At 37.4% G+C, this 24,595-nt stretch overlaps 1 protein-coding gene across 5 annotated transcripts in view; it reads right to left on the bottom strand.

The window, feature by feature from the left end:
• Znf81 (zinc finger protein 81) overlaps positions 1-24,595 on the bottom strand; it is a 109,237-nt gene that overhangs the window by 43,384 nt on the left and 41,258 nt on the right. For all 5 annotated transcript variants that reach the window (XM_071606376.1, XM_071606374.1, XM_071606377.1 and 2 more), the window contains one exon: positions 17,023-17,249. In XM_071606376.1, the coding sequence (XP_071462477.1) occupies positions 17,023-17,249 (227 nt within the window). The remainder of the gene's footprint in view (positions 1-17,022; positions 17,250-24,595) is intronic.

Raw genomic sequence — 24,595 nt, 5'->3', positions numbered from 1 at the left:
CACTAGATTTCATCTGTATACAAATATACACAGTAAAAGACCCAGTTGAGAGGGCCTTTTCGAGTGCTGCTGATCACCCATTCTGCTATCAAAGTAAGAGAAAATGGAGCTGGATTTATGCTTTCTGTGCAAACCCAACACCTCAGAAGGCCTAGTCTCAAAAAGGACTTGGTCCTTGAGTTTTCTAAAGTAAATGATACTGATATTGGGACTCAAGTGAAAAAGAGATACTCTGGCAAATTTATTACTATTCTCATAGGCTACCTCATTATTCTGTTCACAGTATGGTAATTTCAATTTCTTAAGAATTATATTTAAGAGCTGGGTTTTGGCTCAGGGGTAGAGTGCTTGCCTAGCATGCATGAGGCACTGTGTTCGATTCTCAGCACCACATAAAAAAATAATAAATAAAGTTAAAAAAAACTTTCTTTAAAAAAAAGAATTATATTTAATCCAGGTATAGTGGCACATTCCCGTAATCCCAGCTACTCAGGAGACTAAGGTAGAAGAATCATGAATTTGAGGCCAGCCTGGGCAACACAGTGAGACATTATCCCCTCAAAAAAGAAAAACTAGTATCACATTTTACTAGAAAACAAATTTGTTATTTATTATGTTGCTTTTTTCTGTACTCCCAGTCATGGTCTCCATGATTAGATATTCCCAATGAATACCATATTATATTCCCAAAATAGACATGATCTGGACTTTCAAGTCCAACAATCCAATTATTGGCACAATAATGGTGTAACTATCTTCATTACTAATTTTTGAGGGTACCAAATTAAATTAACTAATATAATCCAGAGGTGAGTGCTCTACCACTGAGCCACAGACCCAGCCCCTTAATATTTATTTTTTTAGGTGTAGATGGACACAAAACAATGCCTTTATTTTTATGTGGTGCTGAGAATCAAACCTGGGTCCCGCCCATGCTAGGCGAGCGCTCTGCCGCTAAGCCACAACCCCAGCCTCTCTTCACATTTTTTGAGGTGATAGATATTGAACTTGGGGCCTCACACATGTTAGGCAAGTGCTCTACCACTGAGCTACATTCCCAGCCCTTCACAGATGTTTGTATTGACAGCAAAGACCAGTTTGTATTCAAGTAGCAAGGCCTTCAATATGCATTTTCATCTCTCCCCCAGGGGAACTGAGTATCTTATTATTTAACATCAGTGGGTCTGGCATCAACATGACTGCCTCCACCCCAAATAGCCAAAATTGTCACTATATAGAGCAACCCCCTTGGTTAGCACCTTAGCCCATTTTCTATAATAGTATTCCTGGGACTGGGTGATTTATGAATGAAAGAGGTTTATTTTGCCTCATGGTTCTGAAGAGTGGGAAGATCTGCTTAGCTTCAATTCATGGCAGAAAGTGAAAGGACAAGTGGGTGCATGTGGAAGAGACAAACACAAGGGTTAACCCTGCTTCACAGCAATTGGCCCTCACTGTAACTAATTCAGAGAGAGAGAGCCCTTTACCATTTTGGACTTACCATTCTTATACAGCTACTAGGGACAGCCCTTCGGAAAAACAGTTATTAGCTTGCTATGGGCCCTTGTTGAAACTGAACACCTGACCCATGGTGGCCTTGTGATTCTTCAGCCTGACAATACTATTTTGGTGTAGACTGATTGAGACTCAATGACTAACAAAGTAAGAAGAAACCAAAAGGCCTCAATTATCAAAAGAATAATATATTCGAGCTGGCCCAATCCCAGCAGCATCTTGGCTTTCCATGAAAATGGGACAACTACTCCTTTAAGGGAAATTTTATTTCCCACTTTGTCAACTGGTTTGTACTAGTTGCAGGGCAAAATGGGGTCCTCAATTCAAAGAGATTCCCCTAAATGTGTGGGCCTCATCCACTAATGGTTTGGCTGAGATGAAATATGATGGTTTCTACTAGACTGTTCAACATAAGAAGACCTGAGAATGGATGTGGGTGCTCCACTCAGCAGGCAGAACTCAAGGCCATTTTCCTAACTCTGCCCAATATTCCCTTTGATATTTATGGATTCTTGAGCTATTAACAGTGGTTCAGCTATTGGTCTCCCACTTGAAAGACCATAGACAGATTAGACAGTTAGGTATCATGGACTGTAGAAACAAATTGCAGCTACGAATAGAATGGTCTGGGTCATCCATATAGATGCCCATGGTAAGCATCTACTCTGATGAAACTGACTAGAATCAAGCTGCTGATTGAGATTTCACTGCCTAGCTTACTGTCATTGGCGCTTGGATCCATCATCACATTAGATATGACAATGCATCCATTGTCAAAGACTGGGCATAAATTAGGAGACCCTGTATTTCTGATACAGAAGCTACTACTGTATGCTAATCTTGTGACTTCTACAAGATGGCCCATTGTGATGGGAAACAACACATCACATGAGGTTGGTCCCATTTGTTCCTGTTGAATTAACTACAATATACCTTAAGCCACCTCTAAGAGCTTTCACTGAGGCTGTGCCACTGTTGACATTTCTTCGGGTTAAACAGTTGCTGTTTCAAACTGCTCAGCTAATTGCAGCTGCACACTGTGGCTATTTTGATTTTCCAAACTATTTATAGCCTGAAAATGTCACACCTTTTATTTAAAAGCCATGCAACTATGGGCTGATAGACAAGGTATATGATTGATTTCCACACTCCCTGCTAACCACTGGCATCTGGCATTAAGTGTTGAAACAGCCTCTTCAAAAATCAACTCACATAGCTGGTGATGTAGCTAAGTGGTAGAGTGCTTTCAGCATGTGCAAGGCCCTTGATTCAGTCCCCAGTACCCACCAAATTAAGTAAATTAAATAAAATATAATAGAAATGAGTTTAAAAAATGACTCAGAGGGACTTCCAACTCTGCCTCCCTCACTTCACTATTATTCTTTAGGCAGTTTGGTCAGTGAATATGGCTGACCCCAGAAGGGGATTATCTTCTTTCAACCATTACCTTGACAATGACAAGAGCAAAGAGCATTGAGGATCATACAGATGTATTTTGAAAACTTGGGATTTTGTTTAGAATATTTCTGGGTATAATCTTTCTTTCCCCTAACAGCATCCCAGACTACAGTGGTTAGTAAACTCCTCAGTGGCGTCCCAGTGAGAAAGGAGCTTAAGGAGCTTAAATTTAATTCTGATCAGCCACCTGGATTCTCCGGTTCCAAGGACATTGCTCTAGATAATAATTACCACTAGATTCAGTACACCACTTGCTACGTCCCCCTACAGTGACCAAATGGGCCAAGGTGCAGAACATAACAGATCTCTGTGAATTTATAAAAATGCCCTGTCTCTCTTGGACCTCATTCATTCAGATAAAAGGTCTAGAAACTAGGGCTGGGGCTGTAGCTCAGTGGTAAAGTGCTTGCCTCACATGTGTGAGGCACTGGTTTCAATCCTCAGCACCACATAAAAATAAATAAAGATACTGTGTGTTCGTCTACAACTAAATAAATATATTTTTAAAAAGAGGTCTAGAAACTAATAGGAGATGATTGGGCAGAAAATGTGAACTTATAGCTACTACAGTAGACCACAATGATTCTGCATCAGTAAAAGGAAGGCACAAACCCACTGTCTAAGGAGGAAACCCCAGAAAGTATGGGGTGGGGGGAGAATAGGGGGAGAAGAGGAGAGAGAGAGAGAGACAGAGACAGACTGACAGACAGACAATAAAAATCTGTCTTTCAGAACCATCCCTGAAGCATTCCTCACAAAGGATATTACCCTGTTACATCTCCCCCAAATTGTTGCAAGGACCTGAAATAACTGACTGTGGGATCTGCCAACAATTTCCCCTCCAAGGGAGGGCTCTGGCTCCCACACCTCACATGCAAAGCACTGTCAACTCCTCCAAATGGCTTCCTGAACCCCTTTCCACAGCCATCACTCAGCAATTCTGTGGGGCAGAATACTAGGTGGTTGGTGGCTGGTGGCATGGACATGTAGAACCAATTGGAATAACTGCCTTTAGGTGGTTTCCAATAAAAAGAATTAGACTCAAGTTTTCAAACAGATGAGAACTCTTGACAACACTGAAATTCACCTGAACCATGAAAACGGTTACAGTAAAGAAACCCCCACACCTGTTTATATTTCTTCATGAAAAATAATTTACCACAAAGAGCCATTCTTCCCCATATGACATAGCTAAGGCTTGCTGTCCACTCTGTCATAAAACAGACTCTTGGATGTCATAAAACAGACTCTTAGACTCATTGTCTACCTGTGAAAATACCAAATACAGACCTTCCCCCTTGTGCCTGAACCTGTGGACAAGGCCTGACACAGATGCTCCAACTCCCCTTTTTTGTGTGTCACGAATGATTAACCAAGCTGTTGTCTTCCTGAAATAACTAGACATAGAGGTAAATATTTTCTGATCAGTTGACTGAAACTTCCCTATTTTCAAAAACAATCTCCTAGTAAATATCTTTTTTTATTATATTATTTTATTTATTTATATGTGGGGCTGAGAATCGAAACCAGTGCCTCACACATGCTAGGCAAGCACTCTACCACTGAGCCACAACCCCAGCCCCCTGGTGAATACCTTCACCTACAATTTGTCTACTCTTCCCTACAAAACTATAAGGCAAAACCACCCTGTCATGGCTCCAGTGTTTGGATCTAGGGTTCTCCCTATTACAATAAGCCTTCATAAAATCAATTTTCTTACTTTATAATTTTTTTTTTGTCTTAGACAGTTTGGTGCCATGAATTGAACACAACTAAAAACTCACTTCCAGACTCCCTTCTCCACCCAGGTTCTAGGGCCTCTCCAATTCACCATGATGTGACCCTTCCTTGACTAGTGATTTTGGGGATCCATAGTGAGTCTAGCCTCTGATCTCTGTGTTCTGGACATAGTCTGTAGAAGCACAATAAGGATCCAATTCTTTGAGTACTCTTTTGGTTTTCTTTTGTTGGTGGATTTTGTTTAATCTTTGTACTCACTGTAAACTCTCAATCCAATTCTTGACCACTTGAAAAAACTCTTGCTAATTATATTGCTATATAATTTCAGTTTGTTACCTCCAAAATGGTATAAATTTACTAAGGACCACTTAAAATTCCAATGGCTCCTTTGCAGCCCTGAGATCTTCCTAAATTTATTAATTTGTGAAGTACTTCAAATCTTGAAGTTCTAAGATCTCTCCTCACCAGTGGTCAGATGATGATGATAATGATGATAATGATGATGATTTTGTTACAAGGCTGAATAACAAGAAAATGTCTCCAATATATTTGAAACTGTATAGTCCCTTAAGAACTGTTTCTCTCACCACTGGCTCATTCTTCCTGCTCCTCTTTCACTCTTAACTAAACTGCACAATCCATTCCTTATACAGGTGAGTTAGTTTAGTTAGTGGCACCTTCCTCGTGTGCCACTCCAGCCCTTTCCTATTCCTCCATATTCTGCAGATTCCCTTTGCCCCTCCTACTCCTCCTCTTTACCTTCTCCTGATCCTATATCTCCATCATAACCCATATTATTGGCCTTTTCCACCTGCAATACAAGGAAGGTCAATAACTTGAGCACCCACCTAAACAAGTGTTCTTTAGGCCTTGATCTCGTTCAGATTTACATGCTATTATTATTAGAGACTTTCCAGACCCCTGTAAGAATGGACAATAACTCAATAATCACTTCAGACTGGTCCTCGAGGTATATTCTCCTGGACCTCCTACTTTGTGTGTGTGTGTGTGTATGTGTGTGTGATGCTGAGGATGGAACCAAGGGCCTTGTGCATGCTTCGCAAGTGCTCTATCACTGAGCTACACCCTCAGCCCTATATGGGGCTGGGGTTTGAGGAAGCAGATTGCCCTGGATATTCCCTTCTAATCTCATTAAGTCGTAAACCATAGGTATGCATTGTGTTGATCTGGTCTTTTCTGTGGTGAAGTCCTTATGGTGTTGAACTAATAGATGTATTTAGGAGAGAAGAGGATTTTGCCAATTTACCTTACATTTTTTAATAATAACTCCAAGTTCTGATTGTAAGCTGTTGATGAAGTTATTAACCAATGCAGATGTGGTTTAATTTTCAAGAGCAAGACTGGAGTAGTTCTTTCAAATATTTTCTAATCTCAGTCAGTAGTTAGACATCAATTCACTTCTTTGTTTTCTAGAATATTATATCTTTGACTAATAAATGAGCAGAAAATGGTGGGAATGGATTCTAAAAGCCTCTCTCGTGATGTTTTTTAACTTGTATGTAAACTTCAGAGTGTTCTGTTATTTTTAAAGGTCCATATCCTAGTTCCACTAGCAGTTGCAAGAGTTAATATGAATTATGAAGCCCAGGGATAGGGGTGTAGCTCAGTGGTAGTGTTTGCCTAGCAAGTCCAAGGCCCTGGGTTCTATCCTCAGCACCCCAAAATTAAATAATTAATTATGCTTTAAAAAACCATAGATAGGCCAGCATGGTAATCCCAGTGGCTTGGGATGCTGAAGCAAGATTATTGCAAGTTCAAAGTCAGTCCCAGAAACTTAGCCAGGGCCTAAGCAACTTAGTGAAAACCTGCCTCAATATTAAAAAAGGGGGTGGGGGGGCTGGGGTTGTGGCTCATTGATTAAGTGCCCCTGGGTTCAATGCCCAGTACCCAAAAAACAAAGCAACACCCATAGATAGGAATACTTGCAGATATCATTATAAAAGGGGGAAAGAATTGGACTTGGGAATCCCTAGCCCACAAAAAGGAATGAGAGTTAAAAAATAAAACCCATCTTCCCAATAACTTTCTTTTGAGGTACCATCCCCCTTGTATCCATAACTGACTTAATGGACAAGGGGAGATAATCATCCCCAGCCATGGACATCCTATCACCTTCCTAGTGGACACAATGGTAACATTTTCCACCATTAACACCTGATTTTCCCACCACCCTCCTTCACAGTATATAAACCATCCCTGTGGTAGGACTTGATAACTACCATATGACTTGTCTTCTTCTAAATCTGTTTCTGTCTCACTATAACTATAACTATATATATGGATCTTTTATTTTATTTATATGCAGTGCAGGAGATCGAACCCAGGGCCTCACACATGCCAGGCAAGTGCTCTACCACTGAGCCACAGCTCCAGCCTTCACTATGACCTCTTATTACCCAGCATAGCTTTCTGATTAGATACACTACTCCAATAAGCCCACAGGAAGAGAACAACTTTTAAATGTGAACCAGTGAGCTACAAACACTCTACTTGTGTCTGTATATGTTTATTTATCTGTGATTAATATTTTTCTACCTCTGAGGGAAAAAAAAAAACAAACATTCCTATAATTTCCCCCAAATAGTCTAAACTTCCAATACTTTCAATGTATTAAAAAAATTAAAGAAGCTAACCCAAATGATTTGAGAATTCAAGTTCATATAATTTACATAAATCTTTGGCAATCAAGACTAATTTAATATTGTGGGTTAATAAAGATATCCATGTCTTCTGTATTATCAGCACCAAATGTAATACAAGCATACATTTTTATTGCAACCAGTTTTGTTTTTAATGAAATAAAGTAGAAGAGGAAAATATCCCAGGACATTATTTCTAAAGAGGATTGTATATAAAACTTTAATTCTATTGTGTGTGTGTGTACATGTATGTGTGTGAATGCACAGGGGGATATATATACTGGCATGTACACACAAACATACATACATACATACATGTTCCAATAATGTAAAATGCAATTTATTGGGCATCAACGTCAAAAATCATTTTAAAATATTCAATGAACCTTTTTAAAAAATGTTTAAAAGACTCTGTTCTATTTATTAACTTCCCTTGGAGGACAAGCAAAGCAACAGGCTGCAATATCATTTTCTATCAGATAATCTATTTGCTTGAAAAATCCAGAATATCTGGTTAAAGCCTAGGAAGTCACCCTTTTCCTCTGTCCACAAAGGAGTATCTAGGGGAGCTTTGCACCACGTCAGTGCTCCATGAACAATGACCACCCCACCTTTCATTCCAAATTACCATCAATCCCTAGTTCATTGTTTCCCCCCACATTCCCCTTGCAGGCTTACCAATTGTGATTATTTCTGGCAAGAGCAGTCATGGCTATGGTGAAAAAAAAAAACTTGAAATCCAAAAGTGATCTAACAACTTTCAGGTGATTTTCTAGATAAAAAATTGACAACAAAAAGAAACATACATTATGTTTTCAAGACAGATATATCCTTTCTAAACATATGCAGGTTTGCTGATTGAATAAGGCAGCACTTCATCTACTAGACATTCAAGATTATAAAAAATATAAATTTCTATCTAACCAAATTGAATCATTATTTTGATAAAATTTTAAAATAATTATTTTTAGTGGCATATCAGTTTGAAGATAGTTTACAGTATATTTAGGTAACTTAAAACCTTGGACTTGTGTTAGTTAATGGTTGGTTATTTTATTCATTAGATACCTATATAATTTCTAAGCTAGAAATAATTAGGCATAACTTTAAGTTTCTGTATCTTTTGCATCTTAATTTTATATGGTATATAAAGTATTATGGTTTGGATCTGGAATTCTCCCAAAGTCTCACATGTTCAGAGGTGGGGCTTTGGGGGAGTGATTGGATCATGAGGGTTCTGACCTCATCACTGGATTAATCCATTGATAACTGAAGATTCTACTGGGAGGTAGGGCCTTGTTGGAAGAAGTAGTGAGGGCATACAATGGAAGGGTTTAACTTCTCTCTAGCCCCTTCTCTCGGCTTCCTAGATGCCATGACCTGAGCATCTTTCCCCTGCCATGCCCTTCTGACATGATGTTCTATCTCAAATCAGGCTCCGATCAATGGAGCCAGTAGACCATGGACTGAATCCTCTAAAACTGTGAGCCAAAATAAGCTTTTTTATCCTATAAGTTGTTTCTGTCAGGTATTTTAGTCACAATGACAAAAAGATGAGTAACAGAGAACTATATATATTTGGGTTGGTTTCAGATTTACCATTTTGAGAGTTGTAGTATAGGTTGAGTATCCCTTATTCAAAATACTTCAAAGTTTTTCTGATTTTGAAATACTTGCACAGACTTTACAAGTTGAGCATCCTTAATCTAAAAATCTAAAATCCTCCAAAATCCAAAGCTTTTTAAACATCACATCAGTCATCAAAAAGTTTCAGATTTCAGGCTGGGGTAATGGCTCAGTGGTAGAGCATTCACATAGCACATTTGAGGCCTTGGGTTTGATCCTCAGAACCACATAAAACAATAAATAAATAAAATAAAGGTATAAAAATGTGTTATCTTTAAAAAAAGTTTCAGATTTCAACGCCTTTGGATTTGGGATTTTTGGATTAGGGATATTAATATATACTATATATAAAGGTGGTATATGGATCCCAGCTACTCAGGAGGCTGAGGCAGGAGAATCTAGGCAATTTAGTGAGACTCTGTCTCAAAAAAAATAAAAAATTAAATGTCTGAAGATGCAGCTCAGTGGTAGAATACCCCAGGCTCAATGCCCAGAATCACAAAAAAATTAAAAAGGATATGTATGGCTATTTCAAAACTTGTAAGATGAATGTTCATAAACTCCAATAATCTGTTACAAAATGCTGGTATATGACAGATAATTTACAATTCTTAATAGTTTCTAGTTTTTTCCGTGAAATAGAAGTTACTGTGTTTAAAAGCCATAATCAGGGCTAGGATTGTGGCTCAGCAGTAGAGTGCTCGCCTAGCACGGGCGGGACCCGGGTTTGATCCTCAGCACCACATAAAAATAAAGGCATTGTGTTGTGTCCATCTACACCTAAAAATAAATATTTTTTTAAAAAGCCATAATCAATATGTATAAGGCTCTCCTTGGTGGCAGACAGGCATAACTTTGTATATAGGTATGCAGGATATGTTTTATTAAGGAAAAAGTGAGTTACTTTGTGCTAAAATAAAATGACTAATGTTTTAGAAGGAGAAAGAAGTGCAGGAGAAAACCTAAATGGATATAGAAAGTTCTAGATAGTCTACAAAAAGGGAATTTTATTTGCTGTGGTCAAGTTTTACTAAGGTTTAATAGGTTTATTTATACATTTTTTAAAAGATCTTTACTGGACTGGGGTTGTGGCTCAGTGGTAGAGTGCTTGCCTAGCATGCGTGAGGCACTGGGTTCGATTCTCAACACCACGTTCATAATCTCCTTGAATCAAATGTATGAAATATGATATGTCAAGAGCTTTGTAATGTTTTGAACAACTAATAATAAAAAATAAAATAAATGAAATAAAGATATTGTGTGTCCACCTACAATATATATATATATATATATATATATATATATATATTTAAAAAGAGCTTTACCATCAAATATTATAATGATACAAAACTAGAATTTGGTTTTCTCTCTGTTAAAATTGTGTAGCCCCTGTAATCTTGCTTCATTGTTTGCTCTTTGTCATATTTCTGCTTATTTTCCATTAACCTCTAATCAAACTATCTCCTTAAGAATCAACATGCTTGGACCGGGGTTGTAGCTCAGTGGTGGAGAATTTGCCTAGCACATGTCAGGCACTGGGTTTCATCCTCAGTACCACATAAAAATAAATAAATAAAATAAAGGTATTGTGTTCATTTACAACTAAAAAATATTTTTAAAAAAGAACCAACATGCTGCTTTGGCTTTGCCCTCCACAGTGTTCTCTGTCTTCTTCCTCATTTAGATCCCCACCATAAAAAGGTGGTGACAACATTCCCTGGTTTGGTTTTCAACTCTTGTGGTCTGCCTGTCTGCTTTCCTGTTTCCCTCTCTCCATCCCTCTCTCCCTCCCTTTCTTTTTCTTTCTCCCTTCCTTCCCTTCTTCCGTTTCCTCCCTCCCTTCCTTCCTTCATTTATCTATCCATTTACTTGTTATTTATTTATATTTTCAGTGTTTGAGAATCAAACCCAGGGCTTCTTGCATGCTAGGAAAGCACTCTATCACTGAGTTACACACCCCCAGCCCTGTTACTACCATTCTCTACCTCACTGGTTGTTTGATTTGTCATCTACCAACTGACTCCCAGGACGGACATCTAAGTGCCATTCCACTAAGCACATCCCATTTCCCCTTACTGACCCATCTGAATATTTAAGCAAACTGACATCATCATCCCAACTCCTGACACATACTAACTAGATCCTATCTGCTGACATATGCAATGCTATTCTTGAGATTTCCAAACTCCATAACTCTACTACCTCAGGATTAGTCATAGGCAAAAACAGCAGCAACTTTATCCTCATAAGCACCATTTCATCCTCTGTCACTTTCAGCAAGTCATATAGACTTCACTTAATTATACACAAAGACTTTGCTCCCTTGAGGGGTTCACCCATGGTTAACTACAAACATCATGGATTATTCCCATGGGGGTCTGTGACTCCCATGATACACTTTTTATACAGCCAGTCATTCTACACCTCCTTTCCCACACTAATCTTTCCCTTTATTCACTGAGTTTATTGGGATGTAATCCCATCATAAATGGAGGAGCATCTATATAGGATCCTAACTATGAGATATATTCCAAGATTACTAATTCTTTTCCTGTTTATAATTGTATACCTTGTGGTTGGGGATGCAGCCTTCCCAGAGTCATAAATGCTACTCTGCAGCCAAGCTTGACAAATGATTCAACAACATATTGCAACCCAGCTGACCTAAGAACAACCACACTTCCACCTGAATTTGCACATAAAACCAACTTTATATGTAGAGATGAAATTTGTACTGACAATGGTATAGACCTAGGCATCCTCCATAGCCTCATTTCTACAAATACTTTTCAAGGTCAACCTTAAGGCTGTCTGTAAGAAGTGGAAGCCTGGCAATGCTGAATTCCATCTTAGTCCTGAAAATAATGACAACTAAGAAATCTCAGGGCTAACTGCAAAGGACCACATTCCCCCATGTGAATTAGATAAGGCTTGCTGCCCACTCATGGCTTCCAGGTTTACTTGTGACAAGGCCAAACAGCTTTCTCCTTTTGCCTGAACCTGCTGAAAGGCCTGCTATAGTCCCTCCAACTTCCTGTTCTTGTCTCATGAATGATTAACTGAGGTTAAAAGTTTACCCTCCTGAAATTAACTAGCCTTAGAGATAAACATTTCCCATTTGGCTGACAGGGACTTCCCCTGATTAAAACACACACACACACACACACACACACACACACACACATATAACACCCCTGGTAAGTCTCCCTGCTATGAAAGTAAAAAGCAAAACCACCTCATAGAGACACTCTTGATCTCCAGATGTGGGGGTATTCTCCCTATTCTCCCTGAATAAATTCAATTTCAATACTTGTTTGCTTTATGTCTGTAACAGTTAAAGAATATCAGCTGGCTAAGAGTTTACATTGGAGGTATTCTCACGCTATTCCCTTTCACAGAAATAAAATTAAAAACATAAAAATACTAAAACAAAAGTATAAAAGCTTTTTTATTTTTTCAAATATAGCTGAACAATGAAGACCTTTCTAGTTATGAAAAAAACATGGAGGACACAGAAGATTGATAAACTTGGGATTGTGGTTATAGCTCAGTTGCAGAGTGCTTGCTAAGCATAAACCCAGGATCCAAAAAAAACACTGAAAAATTCAATTAGATGAAATGCATGAAGAAAACAATATAATTTTCATTCAAAAGATAAATAAAGGCTGGTGATATAGCTCAGTTGGTAGAGTGCTTGCCTGCCATGCACAAAGCCCTGGGTCCAATCCCCAGCACCACAAAAAAAGGACAAATGAGGGGCTCATTTGCTCAGTGATACAGCAATTGCCTAGCATGCATGAGGCCCTTGGTTCAATCCTCAACATCCCCTCCCCCCAAAAAAGACAAATGAGAAGCTGCAAAAATAGTCTGTGGCACATTAAAAGCAAGAAATAGGGCTGGGAATATAGCTCAGTTGGTACAGTGCTTGCCTTGCATGCACCAGGCCCTGGCTCAAATCCCAGCACCACAAACAAACAAAAAAGAAACAATGCCCTTCATATCAATAGAAACAACATGAGAGAAAAATCAGCAAAGGAAATTTTAAAACTGCTCAGTTGAGTATGGTGGTACATGCATATATAATCCCAGTGACTTGGGGGAGGTGCTAAGGAAGGAGGATCACAAATTCAAGGCCAGCCTCACCAACCTAGGGAGGCCCTAAGTAACTTAGCAAGACCCTGTCTCAAAATAAAAATAAATAAATAAAAAGGTTGGGGATGTGCTCAGTGGGGCTCAGTGGTTAAGCACCTCTGGGTTCAACCTCTGGTACCAATCAATGAATCAATCTCATAAAAAAATAAGCAGCCTCTTTAAACATAATCACATAATTCAACCTCAGTCACAAGACAAACACAAACTAAAAATTGGAGGGTACTTTTTTCCTCCCTTTACCATGAAATAGAATAATTATGCAGAAAAACACATGGAACATAAATACAGCCTGGCTTAACTAATTATTCAAGGCAAATACTTACCCAATTCCCACCCCTCCTGGAAAGTGAACATTGCCAGCTACTTGCCCAGAAGTCTTCCCCATGTTTCCTCCCCCTTTCCACTAATCAATAAAATTGTTGTCCTGCCTAGAATGACAAGCACTTCCTTCTTTTGCTTTCTAGTTTTACCAATGATGCATATACCCCTTTACAAATGTGGTTTTGTTTTTTGTTTTTTTGTTTGTTTGTTTGTTTGTTTTTCCTATGTTAAAACTTCACATAAGGGCTGGGGATGTGGCTCAGTGGTAGATGCTTGCATAGCATGCACAAGGCGCCAGCGCTACAAAACACAAAACAAGACAAAAACTTAAATTGAAACAAAATGCATTCTTGCATGCCTGGCTTCTTTCATTCAATAATATGTTTAATTTACTGGACCATTTTATTATTGATTAACACCTTTGTCATTTCCAATTATTGGCTATCACAAGTAATACAACAATGAGCACTGATAAATGTGTCCTGGTACTAAGGTACCTGGAGTTCTATTGGGTGTTTTCCTAGGAAGAGAACTGTTTCCTCATATGCTTTGATGAATAAGGCTAAAATGTTTCCAGATTATTTCAATTTATACTCCCAGGAGCAGCTTATGGGAGCTCACGATGCTTTTCAAATTTGCTAACGTTTGTTACTGTCACTGTCAATCTTCTTAATTTTAGCCATTCTGGTGGGGGTGTAGTGATATTACATGGTAGTTTAAGTTTGCATTTCCCTGGTGATAATGAGACTGAGCACTGTCTCAGGTGTTGACTAGCCATTTAGGTATAAACATTTGTGTGAGAGAATTTTTTTAATTTTTTTTTTTTTTTTTTTAGTTTTCGGCGGACACAACATCTTTATTTATTTATTTATTTTTATGTGGTGCTAAGGATCGAACCTAGTGCCTCACATGTGCTAGGCAAGTGTTCTACTACCAAGTCACAACTCCAACCCCAACATCTTCTGGGGTTTTTTTAATATTTATTTTTTAGGTGTAGATGGACACAACACAATGCCTTTATTTTTATGTGGTGCTGAGAATAGAACCCGGGTCCTGCCCGTGCTAGGCGAGTGCTCTACCACTGAGCCACAATCCCAGCCCCATCTTCTGTTTTTTATATCATCTCCCACTCTGTGGAGTGATTTTATTTTTAATGGAAGTAATTATCATAAAGGTCAGGATAGTAGTTATCTTGGAGAGTAGGGGGATTCTGGAAAACTGCCAACAGTCTCATTCTAGATCTATATAATGATAAATCACTCAGCTTTGTACATCTGTTTAGTATAATTCTCTGTATGTATTTCATATTAAAAATATTTTTAAAATATAGATTGAACTTCAGAATCATTAACTCCACCTGAATGCATATACTTAAAAGGGGGTGTACACATGTGCACGAGGAGACACAAATAAGAGTATTCAGACTGGGCACAGTAGAAAACACTTGTAATCCCAGCATCTTGGGAGGCCAAGGAAGGAGAATCACAAGTTTAAGGCCAGCTTGGGCAACTTAGTGAAACCACAGCAACTTAGTGAGACCCTACCTCAAAATAATAAACAAAGGGCAGAGGTTATAGTTGAGTGGTAGAGCACTTGCCTAGCATCAGTGAGGCACTGGGTTTGATCCTCAGTACCACATAAAAACAAACAAAATAAAGGTATTGTGTCCATCTACAAATAAAAGTATTTTAATTTTTTTTTTAAAAAATAAAAAACAGAAATGGCTGGATGTGGCTCACTTGCAAAGTGACCCTGAGTTCAATCCCCAGTACCAAAAAAGTGCTCACAGCAGCATGGTTTATAATTGTGCTATATTTCACGAAAATATTTTCAATTAACAAAAAATTATGAAATTTGGTGGCCACATTTTGTGAAAGAAAAAGGAGAAAATAAGAATGTATCCTCAGCCCTTTTAAAATTTACTTAAAGCAACTATAATCAAATAGAGAAAACTAACCTGCTTATGTGTATTAGGGAGTGATGAGCAGATAGAAGAAATATGGATAAGAAAATTTAGACTATACAGCTTTCAAATTTTTTAAACTTTTCGAGCCATATGTCCATATAAATATTTTAAAAATTAAATTTAAAAATTATTAATACTATCCTTTGAGTAATAAGTGCTACATCTGTAAAATAAAAACAGCACATTATTGAAAGAAAATATTCTGAAAGCAAAAAGAGCTATTTAAAATAAAAAACGTAGCCAGGCATTTTGACACTAGCCTGTAATCTGAGTATCTTGGGAGGCTGAGGCAGGAAGACTGCAAGTTCAAAGCCATATTCAGCAACTTAGCAAGGCCCTAAGCAACTCAGCGAAACCCTTGTCTTTAAATAAAACACAGAAAGGGGCTGGGGATGTGGCTCAGTGGTTAAGCAAAAAAAAATTACACTATACCCATAAATTTATATAATTATCATTTGGCAATCAAAAATAAGTACATAAGTAAACAGAAAAAGTACTATCACTACAATTATTACTAATGTGTTTGACTATATGGAAATAAGATTTAAACACTTGGGAAGAATTTAGAGTTGAATTACTAATATCTACATAGTAAAGCAAACAAACGACTTCATTAAAAAATTGTTAACTGCAGGTAAAAGAAAAAAGTAGTACATAAGTAGTAATCACAGCATGGATAATATGTGACTTACTTACATATTGTTACAATAACAAACACTGACAAACACTTTACCCAAATATTGATATACACTGTATTTATCCAAGGAGAATCGGTTAACAGGAAATGAATATGTGTGTGGGGTGGGGGTGTATAGAAAAGCTCAATATCTATCTTCCATAGTGGGAAGTTAATAGAAAATATTGAAAACTTTAAAAACACATTAAAATATTAAGAGTGCTTGCCTCTAAGGATCTGGAATCCAGGGGAAAGTAAAAGAGGAAAGGATTACTTTTCAAACAAGACTTTAAAGAACTAATTGATATCCCAGATTTTATACAAATTGTTTGCTTCACCACTTGTAAACAAAACTGCAAGCTAACTGCAAATTACAAAGTGGCAAAAATATTCACAAAACATGCAAGAACGGCAAACGTTATTAACCTTAATATTAAAAAAAAACCTTTAAAAAAAACCATAGGCTAAGATAAATAAATAAGCATGGATAGGAAAAGAAAATTCATAAAAGGGAAATAAGTAAACAATAAAAAATATGGGGGGCTGAGGCTGTGGCTCAGTGGTAGAGCACTTGCCTAGCATGTGTGAGGCACTGGGTTCGATTCAGCAACACATATAAATAAATGAATAAAATAAAAGCCCATGCATCTAAAAAAATTTTTTTTAATTAAAAAAAAAAATATGGAGGGGCTGGAGTGTAAGTCAGTGGTAGAGCACTTGCCTAGCAGGCATTAAGCCCTGGGTTCAATCTCAACATCATCAAAAAATAAATAAATATATAAAAATGGAGTGAAAATGATCCTGCCTAGTAAAAAGTATTACAAATCAAACAATAATATAAAGTCTCTCCCTCAGGATTTGAAGTTCTGAATTAATTTCTGTCCCTGGGTATCTCCTCCTCTCCTCACCTCACAGGCATTGCCATGTCTTCCTTGCTGGGGCAAATTCTGGCTGGCTGCCATGTTCACACTGGATTTCAGCTCTAGGGCTCTCTTGCTGACAACTCCACTCTTCCCAGGAACTCCAAGTTTGGTAGGGTCTGTAGACTCAACTGGAGCTACTGGGATCAGGAAGATGATTCTACAGCCTTCATTAAAGGGTGTGGCCCATGGACATGGCAGAGACTCCAAGAAACCTGGAAAGACATGGTCCACATGGTTAGAATCATACAGTACTCACCACACAAACACTTTCTGTTGGAACCCAAGTAGTCAAAGTCCCAGAAACACCTATTGTATTTATTAATTAAAATGGAATATGAAGTTGGGCATGGTGGCACATGACTGTAATCCCAGCAACTTGGAAGACTGAGGCAGGAAGATTGCAAGTTCAAGGCCAGCCTCAGCAACTTAGGGAGGTCCTAAGCAACTTAGTGAGACCTTGTCCCAAACAATAAAAAAGGACTGGTAATATTGCTCAGTGGTTAAGCACCCCTGGATTTAAGCCTTGGTATCCCCCCAAAACAATGGAATATGAGTGAGACTATGAGATTTGGACCAAAATTAATAAACGTTTAAATTCTAGCTCTACCAGCTATTAGCTGTGAGACTATAAAAAAGCTTCTTCAGTCTTATTTTTCAAAAAAAATCAAAATAATCTCAAGTAGTTGTGAAAATTAAGTGAGATAATATTTATAAGGCACTTGGTATGGAACTGGCAAAATATAAACAATTAACATATATTAGCAAATACTGTTATATAGGCTGAGCATTCCAAATCCAAAAATCTGAAGTCCAAAATGCTCTGTTTAAATCTAAAACGTTTGGAGCACCAACATGATTCCACAAGTGGAAAATTCCACACTGAATTTATGTAATGGAATATAGTCAAGATGAACTGCAATCCAGGTGCCTGGTGCACACCTATAATCCCCACTACTCAGGAGGCTGAGGTAGGTGGAGCAGAAGCTCAAGGCCAACCTGAGCAATTTAGTGAGACCCTGTCTTAAAATAAAAATACACAGGGCTGGAGATGTAGCTCAGTAGCAGAGTGTCCCTGAGTTCAATCCCCAGTAACACACACACACACACACACACACATACACAAAACCACAGATGCATTAAAAATATAAAAAATATATGTAAAATTATCTTCAGGTACTCATATAACATGTATATGAAACATACATAAATTTTGTATATAGACTTGGGTCCCATCTCTAAGATATCTCATTACATATATGCAAATGCTCCAAAATCTGAAAAACTATCAAATCCAGAAAACTTCTGGTCCTTAAGCATTTCTATTTTTTTTCTTTCTTATTCCAACATTTCTTTTTTTTTCCTCCAGTTTTTTATTTGTTCTTTTTAGTTACATATGACAGTAGAGTATATTTTGACATATCTACATATGTGGAATATAGCTTCCCATTTTTTTGATTGTACATGATATGGAGTTCCATAGGTCATGTATTCATACATGAATACAGGAAAATTATGTCTGATTCATTCTACTATCTTTCCCATTCCCATCCCCCTCCCTTCCCCCATTTCCCCATCCAATCCCCCATTCCTCCCTCCCCCTGCCTATTCTAAGTCAGCATCCACACATTAGAGAGAACATTGGGCCTTTGTTTTCGGGGATTGGTTTATTTCTCTTAGCATGATAGTCTCCAGTTCCAACATTTCTGATAAGGGAAACTCAATCTGCCTAAGGAACTGAGTAATATGCACAGGCAGATCCTTCATATCATTTTCATTCCAATCTTGGTATCTATGTGTTGCTATAATTATTTCATTATAATCATACAGAAACAGAGGTTTAGTGGTAGCAAGTCAAACCAAGTCTACCTGGCTCCAAAATTCATGTTCAACATTATATCATACAGTACTTTTACATGGTAGACCCAAAATAAATGTGGTTCTGCTTTATGTTTGTTGAAAATATGATTGGGAATTTGGAATAAAAAAGTTGACTTTCTTAAAACAGAAGAGACATGATAAGAAAAATATTAATAGCCTGGGGCTAAAACTTTTCAATTATCTCAAAAAACATTTGGAGAGAAAACTACTCCTATTGAGGGAACCTAGGAGGAAAGAGTAATTTTGGGTCCAAATTGAAGTATAATTTTACTCTGGTCAATTACTAGAGGCACTATATATTTAGACATTCTTGTTAAGAAAGGGAAAATATCCACTTAAAATGAAGAGAAAGTAAGGTATGGTGGAATGTAACAGTAATCCGAGCTACTCAGGAGACTGAAGCAAGAGAACCACAAATTTGAGACCAGCCTCAGAAACTTAGAGAGATTTTGACTCAAAATAAAAATTAAAAATGGGTTGGGAATGTAGCACAATGATAGAGTGCTTGCCTAGCATGTGCAGGCACTGGGTTTAATCCCAGTGCCACAACAAAAGGAAAAATACTCCCTAAATAACCCCAGTATCAAAGTGGAAAATCAATAGAAACACTTTACAATTTTTATCAGAAATTATGGAACACAAAGTTGTGTTTACACTGAAATTTTGGCTTTAAATGGCTTTTTTTAATATTTATTTTTTAGGTGTAGATGGACACAACACAATGCCTTTATTTTTATGTGGTGCTGAGGATCGAACCAGGGCCCTGCCCATGCTAGGCGGGCACTCCACCGATGAGCCACAATCCCAGCCCCTTAAATGACTTTTTTAAATAAAAAGTAAATACAACCAAAATGAGTTAAGTATTCAACCGAAAGCATTAGTAGTAAGAAAACCAAAATTAAGCAAAATAGTAATTAATACAAATAAAATTAATTAATACATATAAAATTGTAAATAAAACAATAATTTTGCAGGACATCCCCCATGCATTCTCCTCCTCCCTCCCTCTCAAACAAAATCAATACTAGAAAAGAAAAGAAGAAACCAGTGAGTATAGAAGAGACTGGAAAAAATAAAAAACCTGACATAACATAGCAAAGAGAAATAGGAAGAATCTGAAAGACAGAAAAGAAAGGTGAATAGCCTACATATCACAGAACTTCAGTAACAAAACCAGTTGTGAGTTACCTGGGTTTACTTTTTCCCTTCCATACATCACCAAAAGTTACTGGTGGAATTAACAATTCAGAACAACCAACAAGCCCAGATTAAAAAAAAAAAAAAAAGCTTCAAAAAAAAGAAACTCTCCTTAATCAAAGTAACAGAAGAAAGGGGATCTCACTAATCAGAAAACCTCTTTTGAAAAATACCCAGCTTACTCCAGAGAAACACTAATGGAATACACATTCTTTTCAAGCACCTATCAATATTCTCAAAGATAGACTATGCCTGAGTCAACACCTTCACAAATTTAAATTAAACAATGCATTTTCTCTGAATATAAGAATACCAAACTAAAAATCAATAACAGAAAGATAAGAAAATCTCTAAACACTTGAAAATTAGTTTATTTCTATATAATCCATAGATTGAAAAAGTCCTAAGGGAAGTTAAATAAATAAAAATCAAAATACAATATATCAGAATTTATGAAATACAGTTCTTAAAGCAGCATTGAGAAATTTATAGCACTAAGTGTTTACATTAGAAAAGAAGACAGGTCTGAAATTAACCATCCAAGCTCCCATCTCAAAAAACTAGAAAAAGAAGAGCAAAGTAAACCCCAAAGCAAGCAAAAGGAAGTAATAAATATAGAGCAGAAATCAATGAAATTGAAAACAGAAAAACAATAGAGAAAAATCAATGAATCCCAAAGCTGGCCCTTTGAAAAGATGGATAAAGTTGGTAATCAACTAGCAAGACTGATAAAAACAAAAAGAGATAAGACAGTTGGGCATGGTGACCCACTCCTGTAATCCCAGCAACTCAAGTGGCTGAGGCAGGAGGATCACAAGTTCGAAAGCATCCTCAGAAACTCAGAGAAGCCCTAAGCAACTTAGTGAAACCCTGTCTCAAAATGAATAAAAAGGGGCTAAGGATGTGGCTCAGCAGTGGCTCAGCAGAAGAATACTAGCCTAGCACGTGCAAGGCCCTGGGTTTGATTCTCAGCACCACATACAAATAAATAAAATAAAGGTATTGACGACTACAACTAAAAAAATATATATTTGAAAAAAAGGACAGTAGAGGAATACCATAAATAACAATGCACATAAATTCTCCAACTTGAATGAAATAGTCCAATTCCTCATAAAACAAACTACCATAACTCATCCACTGTTGGGTAATCTGAAATGATATTAAATAGATAATCTGAATAGTTATAAAACTACTACAGAAATTGAAACAATAGTTTTTTTTTTTAAAAAAAAAAAAGCTTTCAAATGAAAATTTACAAACCCAGATGGTTTCACTGGAGAACTGTACTAAACATTTAAAGAAAAATTAGCACAAATTCTACACAATCTCTTCTAGAAAAAAGAAAATAGTCACCAACTTATTCTGAGACCACTATTACCCTAATAATAAAACCTAAAACAGTACCAAAAAAAATAAAACTATAGGCCAATATTGCTCATGAATTTAAAATCCTTTTAAAAAATATTAATCAATTCCTGCATATATCCAAAAATATATATGCCACAACCAAGTAGGGTTTATCCTAGGAATAGTCTGCATCACTATTCAAAAATCAATCCGCATAACCCACACACACACACACACACACACACACACACACATATTAACAGGCTAAAGAAGAAAAATCACAAGATTATATAAATTCATAGTATTGACAAAATGCAATGGCCATTCATGATAAGACTCGCAGCAAATTAGATACAGAGAATTTCTTCAGCTTGATGAAGAGCATCCATTTAAAAACACAAAAAGGCAAAACCCAACAGTTAACTCATACTTTGATGGTGAAAGTCTGAATGTTTTCTCCCTAAGACTGGAATGATGCAGATATTCATGCTCATCACTCTTATTCAACGTAGTACAGTTTGAGCTTCACTAATCCAAAAACCTGAATTCCAAAATACTCCAAAATCACAAACTTCTTCATTGATGACATGATGCCACAAGTGGAAAATTCCATACCTGACTTCTTCATGAATCACAGCCAAAATACAGGCACACTAAAAATATTCTTTGAAATTACCTTCAGGCTATGTGTATAAGGTATATATGAAACACAAATGATTTTATGTTTAGATTTGTGTACCATCCTGAATATACCTCAATATCTATATATGCAATTATTCAAAAATCCAAAAAATATGAAACCTGAGACACTTATGATCCCAACCACTGCAAAAAATGGATAACTCAATCTGTACTGGAAGTTCTAACCAGCATGATAAAACAAGAAAAAGGAAAGTGTTGAGATTAGAGAGGAAGAAATAAAACTGTCTCTGTATATGACATGATTGTCTGTACAGAAAAGTTTCAAGGAAATTACCAAATAGATGTAAATAAATAATTAACTTCAGGGCTGGGAATTTGGTTCAATGGTAGAATACTTGCCTAGTATGCATGAGGGCCTGGGTTCAATACTCAGCACCACAAAAAATAATTATTAGTAGTAGTAATAATAAAATTCAGAAAAACTGTAGGACACAAGATCAATACATAAAACTCAACTGTACTCTTATATATGGGTGTGCATTTATGAATATATGTGTGTATATATGTATGTGTGTATTTATACACTTATATATGTATGCGGCAAATGTGTAGAAACCAACATTTAAAAGATAATGCCATTTACAACTCCTCCAAAAAAATTAAGTACTTTGGCATAAACTTAAAACATATACAGTACTTGTATGCTGAAAATTACAATACACTGTTGAAAGAATCAAAGACGATAAATAGATATACTATGTACATGGACTGAAGGACTTCACATAGTTAAGATGTACATTGTTCCCAAGTTGACACAGCAAGATGTGTTGTAGGTAGAGACAAGACTAGGACATGCATATGGAAAAGCAGAGGAACTAGAAGACTTAAAATAATTTAAAAAATAAAGTGGAAGGAATTGCTCTACCTGATAGCAAGACTTATTACACAGCTACAGTAATCAAGATAGTGTGGAAACTACTGGCAGGGGCATAGACACAGATCAATGGGACAGAATAAAGAACCCAGAAAGTACCCCCACAAAAGCATGGCCCATTTGTTTTTGGTAACGATGGAAGAATAATTTTTTCATCAAATTGTGTTTGAGTAATGGGACATCAATTAGTGGATAAATGCACTATGACCTAAGTCTCACACTTTATCTTAAAAAAAAAAAAATGTTTGCATGCTTGGGATGGAACCCAGGCCTTGCAAGTGGTCTACTACTGATCTACAGTCTCAGCCCTAAGTCTCAGACTTTATAGGAATATTAGCCCACAATAGATCATTGACAAAAGCAAGGAGAATGAACAAATTACCATCAAAGTGGAGAATTTCTCTCTCCACTCTCATAATGGAAGAAGCAGAACCCCCCATACATATTTTGCATGACACAACTGACATCTAAATATTATCTTCAAGTTAAACACAAAACATTGCTAAAAATTCACCACAGACTAGGCCGTAAGTCTCCTTATATTTCAACAATGAGTTTTATGTAGATTTGAGACACAGAAAACAAAGGTTAGAAATCCATTAAAAAGATAAACTTTGGGGAATTGAAAATGCACTTCTAAATAATTCCTGAATAAAATACAAATTATTAATTATTTAAGAACACATAAAACAATGCACAAAACAGGGGAACTTTAAGACCTTAATATTGCTATCTGAAAAGAGAAAACCCTGCAAAATAATGGGCAAATCATTCAACTCATGTTAGATCAATGAATCCATCACAGAATCCCCCGGTACTCACCCTCCCCGGCCGCCCATCACCTCTACATCCCTCTGGCATTGAGTTGAATCCGCTTGACAACTATCTAACCGAGGTTGAGAACCGCAGCCGCTTCCGGTCACCGGCCCTAACACCTCCCCTTCTCGGGATTTGGAGTTTGACAGCGGAAGTGAGGATATGCGCATGCGCAAAACAACCTTGGAAGGCTCAGCCAAGAGTCAACATGGAGTCGTTGCGGAGTCTATCCTCAGCGGCTTTCGGTAGGGGCACCTAATATGCAGCGTTGTCAGGCAGGGAACATGGCTGCTCCCGAGGCGCATCCCTATGGACTACGCCATGTTAGAAGAGTGTCCATTCCATACTGAGAACGAGGACGCCTCTAGCTCAACTCACTGAGCATTGATGTGGAGTTATGCCCCTGGCGGCAGGAAGCAGGAGTAGGGACATTTTGCTGGACGAGCTTACTGCCAGAGGGGAGGCTCTCTAAATCTGTACTCTGTGCATTTGTATAATAGCGTTCTGAGAAGCTGGCCAAAACTATAGGGTGAAAAGGGAGGAGAAATCAGGCTGGAACATACCACGACGGGAAAAGGGAGAGAAATCTGCGTTGTGCAAGCCCTCCTAGGATATACCACAGGATGGAAAAAGGGGTCCAGTAAGTGTTAGGTTCCCAATCCTTGCTGTGCCCATGGGGCTTGGCTTTAGGGTTTGAATGCTCCCATAATCTACCTTATCTCTTACTCCATCTACCCGAAC

The sequence above is a fragment of the Marmota flaviventris genome, chromosome X, assembly GCF_047511675.1.
Source record: "Marmota flaviventris isolate mMarFla1 chromosome X, mMarFla1.hap1, whole genome shotgun sequence".
Taxonomy (NCBI): domain Eukaryota; kingdom Metazoa; phylum Chordata; class Mammalia; order Rodentia; family Sciuridae; genus Marmota; species Marmota flaviventris.
The sequence above is the reverse complement of the archived record's forward strand: the minus strand, read 5'-3'. Positions and strand labels throughout refer to the sequence as shown.